The following is a 5,718-nucleotide window of genomic DNA, read 5'->3' as shown; positions in this document are numbered from 1 at the left end:
CTAATTTCTGAATTCGCTTATATAATACATTAACACTTTCTCGTATTTAGATTGTAGATATTTATTCTTTCATTTTTTTATCTGTTTAACATATCTATACTGTCTACAAAAGAATGTCATGAACTTAATTTGTGTAGGACTTAACCGTGTAGGATCGCTAAGTTCTTGTTCAATATGTGTAAGTTCATTATCGACGGTCGGTTCATTAATTACGATTGCATTTTCTTATTGAATTTAAATTTCCAATAAATTTTGTGCTCAAAACCTATTTATTCAAATTAAATAAACGCAATTATTTTGGCTTTTATTTTAATACATTTTTTAATAAATAATGCTAAGAATAAAACATTAAATATTAGTTAAAAGTAGTTACAGCATTTAAATTCGAGAATTTTCTATAAATTTTTTCTCCTTGCCTCTAAATTCTTCCTCGATTTCCTGCAAGGTCTTGTCTTTAGTTTCAGGTAGGAAAAAACACACAAATATAGTAGCACCCAAACTCACTATCCCAAAGATTAGAAACACGCCACTGATAGTATACATCTCAAATAAATCGGGCATAGTCTTGACTATTGAAAGTAAGGCTAGAAAAGCTACACAAGATGTTAATCCGCCTCCAATACTTCTAGATTTTATGGGAAATAATTCACCTACCAAAGACCACGGTAATGGTTGAAACCCAATGCATACAAAAATCATAAAAGAAACTAAACATGCCATCGGAATATAGCCCGAACGTATGGTCGGGAAGGCTGTTATTATGTAAGTATAAAAACTTAGTACAAATAGTGAAACGGCAGCTCCAAAACCACTAATAATTGCAAGAGGCCTACGATTGTATCTTTTTAAAAGCGCAGAAGCCAGTAATGACATAAAACATCTAACAGCGTCCACCACTAACGTTGCAACGTAGTCGTTTATATCTTCACCGATAGTTTCCTTCATAATACGGACATAGTAAAAGGGCATCGCATTTATTCCACTCCACTGGTTTGCTGATATGTAGACGCAGAGGATACCTAAGGGTTTTAAGAACTCCGGAACGAAAAGATGTTTAAATTTAGTTTGTTCTTTATCTTTTTCCTGTTCATCCTTTTGGCTCAACATTGCCTCAAATTCTTTGGTCGCTTCTTCTGAATCTCCTCGACACCATAGGAAAGATTTTTTTGCTTCCTCTACCTTGTCTTTGCTGAGTAACCACGATGGCGATTCGGCAGTAAACGGTATTACTATTTGAGCTATTACTGCAAACATCGAACATATCAGAGCTGTTAATTTCCACGAGAGAAAAGTTCCGAAGAGATGAACAAAAAATATTCCTAAAAGTAAAAAAAATATATTAAAAATAAATTTAAATGTATAACTACAATGTATATTGTGTAAATACCTATTAAGGGAGTGCATATAGCTTTCACTTCGGAAAAAATCAAACAAGATAGAACTTTTTGTAATTTCATTAAGAAATGTTTAATAAACAACATATCAAAAAGTTCTACTCGAGAAAAGGGTGCGTCAGTTTTTATTAAACAAATGAACTACGAAATTAGATGGTTTTTTAAATAACTACGAAAATATAAATTTTGGAAAAAACTGACTTGACCATTGAACAACTTAGAAAATTTTACAAAAAAACCTTATATAAATAATTTTCTAGAATTAAATCTGTATCTTCTATAATTTTTTATTTATAACGCTAAAGTGACTCTTCTCACAAACATTGGCGCACTGTAAACTAGGTTACGGCGAAGTGCACGGTTGAGTTATTTTAATGTAATTCTTTAACTGATGGATCAAATGAAGTTTTACAAATTGAAAATGAAAGAAGAGTAATTAAGCTATCTTATGGTTATAATAAAAAGAAATAAAATGTATGGGGATAAGTACGGTGTGGGTGGAAAGTGTGCCTTACATGAATTTTGTTTAAAAATTATTTAAAAATGTGCAACTAATACAATTTTTCTTATTAAACTCACAATTTTGCACAATTTACCTTTTAAGCATCTTACTAAATGATGATTCATTAAAAAAAATCTCAAAGATTTAATTTAAATGATATTGTAACGTATGATTATTCTGTTTGAATGGGGTAGCTTAATAAATGACTAAAGTTTTACAGAAATAGGCTAGCTGGAAATTGAAGAGACTAAACAGTAGGGCTCAGGGAAGGATCAGGCCGTATTTGCACGCCCTAGTAAGACGGTACCTACTGAAATACTTGAATGATAAAGAAAATAAATTAATATAAGGAGTAATGACAAGAAAAGAACTATTGACCAAGAAGATATTCAGAAGTAGTGTTGAGCGCCAGGGAAGAATTGAATAAATTCTTCTCCACGTGACATATAATGCTGTACCTAACTAAGACTATTAAAGTGGTAGGATAATAAAACATATAAGTATGTACAACCAACCAGTTTAATGGAAAAAAATTACCTATAACCCCTATATACAATTTATACAAACTAGCTAACACCTGACGTACTAGGCTAGTACGCTCCTGTCTATAACCTATATATTACAGTATAAAAATGGATTGAATTTATTATACCAAGACAATTAGTTGATTTGAATATGCATGTACAAAAACTTATTATTAAAGAGTATTACAACATTGGTTGACAATTTCGTATCTGATCAGAATGACGAACCGGACAATACTTACGAATGAAATAAATACTATTAAAGAGATGAGGTAATAACCTTACGATAGTGTGCACATTATCTTACCAGGTAGGTTATGATCTCCGGACTATTTTAAATAAAGATACAATAATGAAAATGACCTAAAATTTGTTGAAAAGAAAATATTTAATATGATAAAGTGAATTGATTTTAGAAGAGTTGAATTTACATGATTTTTAAGGTTATCTATGTTATTAAAAATGTTAAAGTTGAAAAAAAAATATTAGGCAAAAGGATTGTAAATGTAAATTTTAACAATAAAAACCTGTCGCTTCTACTAAATGCAGGACTGTGGCTTCTCCAAACTCCAGTAGTTGATACGGGGAGAGCCAAGTAAGGTATCTTCCGGTTTTCCCTACCTTAGGGGAAGTACTTCTCACCAACCAGAAGGTATGAAGATGAGGTGCGACAAGGAGCTACTTCCTAGCACCGGAAAACTATATATTTTCCCAAAGAAAATAAACCAAAACTAAACTCCATCCAATGCCCAAGAACCCAAAATGATTGTCTATTCCATTTCAAAACTTGTTTGGGGTGACTTAATCTTGGTCTCCACCAGTGGCCATTACTCTTCAAAAAAAAGGTGTTGGAACACAAAAACTCTTCTCTTCAAACACTTAACCAAAAACAAAACAACTCCTTCTCACCTAAATTAATATTCTATTTAAAACATTTCATCCAAAATTTTATATTCTCCGTAATGGCCACTGGTGTGAGGTCTGGCTTCCACAAAAGCCGAGATTGAAGTCACGATCCGGTCCCTCTACAATGACAATCACGTCAGCCGGAAGCCGTATCGACACACAAACCAACTTCTAGGTTCTGAATTTCCCAAAGTTACCAACTTTGTCGTCGATCAACAGCAACTTTCAATACAAGTGTCTGTAACGTTGGTTGCATACCTAGTGAGAGTGTTCCAAATATTTTGTAATGCTTATTATAAAGTGACGATACGTATCACGCATCGTTACATTCCCCCATTACTTGTAAGAAAAAAAAATTGATCTTATAAACAATTTTTTTTTTATTATACATATATATACCCATATAGACACTCAACACAAATATGTATCCATAGAGAAAAATCACACGCTGTGGGATCCAACACAGGCGTGAATAAACCAAATATCTAAACTATACTACGAACCTAAGAATACCCTAAAATAACCTATATTAGCGACACAGAACTCGTAGGACAAGTCCTCGGTGCATACATCATAAAGACCACATTGTGTTCAAGTTGATTCAGTAGATTTTTATAAAACCCCAAATTATAGTCAACCAGAACACCATAACAACAATATTCGAATACAAACTCAATATAACCTATACGACGACTAACTTACTCACACTTACAGCTGACTCGATCGATTATACCTAACCGCAAATTATGAGTCATGTAAATGGGGTTGTCTTAATGACCAATATATCACATATGGTAACAACATACATAGTTATGGTTTATTATAACCCTTTGCTAAACTTCATAATTCAGATAAATCCTAATCAAAAAAAAAATGTCGAATGGGACGAGTAATACAAAATCGTTCTATCGATGGACAACAGATTTAAATAGAGCATATCCAAAGTGAACAATTAGTAGATTTCGTAGCCAATTCGCAATAAGCCAACATAGACCATAGTATATCAAAATAAATATAAGAGTTATTGACAAGAAAGGAAATTATTGTAGCAAGCCTTTTATCCTAAATTGATCCGACATTGGACAACAGATTTATATTGAAGCATATCCAAGGTGGAACAATCAGGCAGATTTAATTGAGCAACGCTACACCTAGAACTAAATGTACTAATGATGATTACATATTTGTTACCATGACCCTAACTCAACCGATCATCAGATTTGTATCAGATTCAATGGGAGATCTATCTAAGGGTAACTAATCGAATAGTTGACCTAACAGAAGTTAGCTTACTCTGGGATTCTCTAACTATAGCTATAGCTACAACAGATTGATAAGAATGGCCAGAAGAAGCTAACCAATAATTCGAAGTCATCTCTCATGAAAGAATTCAAGAAGTCACATATTAATAACTCTTATAAATAAATCCAATTATGGAAATACTAGAGAACAAGTAAATCAATTTCTAAAGAAACTGCAGATTAAGAAAATGTTCCCTAGTTACTCACAGAGAACAGGATAGTGATCCTGACCCTAAGGTACATATGAACAAAAAAAAATTTAGTTCTCGGAAAGATGATGCTTGAACAAAATAATCCCTTGGTGAATACAAAAGCTACAATATTTCAATATAGCAAAGAAGTTACCATCATTATCAGAATGATAAAATAGTAAAACTTAAGAAGGATAGATAAACATACAAGTTAAGACTCAGTTTCTTCAGAATGAATGTAAACTGAAAATCGAATAAGAATGCCTAGTGCATGATTAAAATGATGATTAAACATTCTATCATAAAGATTCAGCATCTGAACTAATTGAGGTATGGCTTGGAACTAGGCAACTGTGAGCAATGAAATCTGCTTCCTATCAGGTGTACAGTCGATAAGCAACAAGTCTCGAACCCACGTATTTGCATAGCCAAGCTAGGCAAACCACTTTCCTAAGAAATGTTCACTACAATAAATAATGAAATGGTTTCATAGTCTTTATCATAAATTTAATCTCAATTAACTTTATCAAAATTTGGACACATGAAGTATAACTTTGGAATCACACTGTATACTAAAATTGCATTTACCCAAACAAATATCACAATGACTTCTTTAGACAAAAATAAGCTAATGTACCATGGAATCATGCTAAGCACTGAAATAACTTTCCAGTAGAAACTACAAAATCAAATACAAAACAAGATAATCCTAATCTAAACCTATTTGGTAGATACATTAATCTACAAGTGGTGACATATATAAGCATAATCACATACAAGGTGTTAACAGCTCCATACCAGTTCAATATTAAGCCCAACTAAGCTAAATCTCAATAATAAACTAATGGCATCTCAGATACATAGAATATGGAAAGCTAGAAAGACTACTATAATAGATAA

The 5,718-nt window shown here is 32.3% G+C and overlaps 1 protein-coding gene across 1 annotated transcript; it reads right to left on the bottom strand.

Annotated features, from left to right (window-relative positions):
- Window positions 1–378: 378 nt before the first annotated feature.
- LOC114329454 (facilitated trehalose transporter Tret1-like) lies at window positions 379–4,701 on the bottom strand. Its single transcript, XM_050647598.1, has 2 exons — window positions 4,620–4,701; window positions 379–1,319 (listed from the first exon to the last, which is right to left on the bottom strand). The coding sequence occupies exons 1-2, from the start codon at window positions 4,699–4,701 to the stop codon at window positions 379–381; spliced, it is 1,023 nt and encodes a 340-aa protein (XP_050503555.1).
- Window positions 4,702–5,718: the final 1,017 nt, after the last annotated feature.

This window comes from Diabrotica virgifera, chromosome 3 (genome assembly GCF_917563875.1).
Source record: "Diabrotica virgifera virgifera chromosome 3, PGI_DIABVI_V3a".
NCBI classification, from domain to species: Eukaryota; Metazoa; Arthropoda; class Insecta; order Coleoptera; family Chrysomelidae; genus Diabrotica; species Diabrotica virgifera.
Note: the sequence above shows the minus strand (reverse complement) of the source record. Positions and strands in the feature narration are given on the sequence as shown.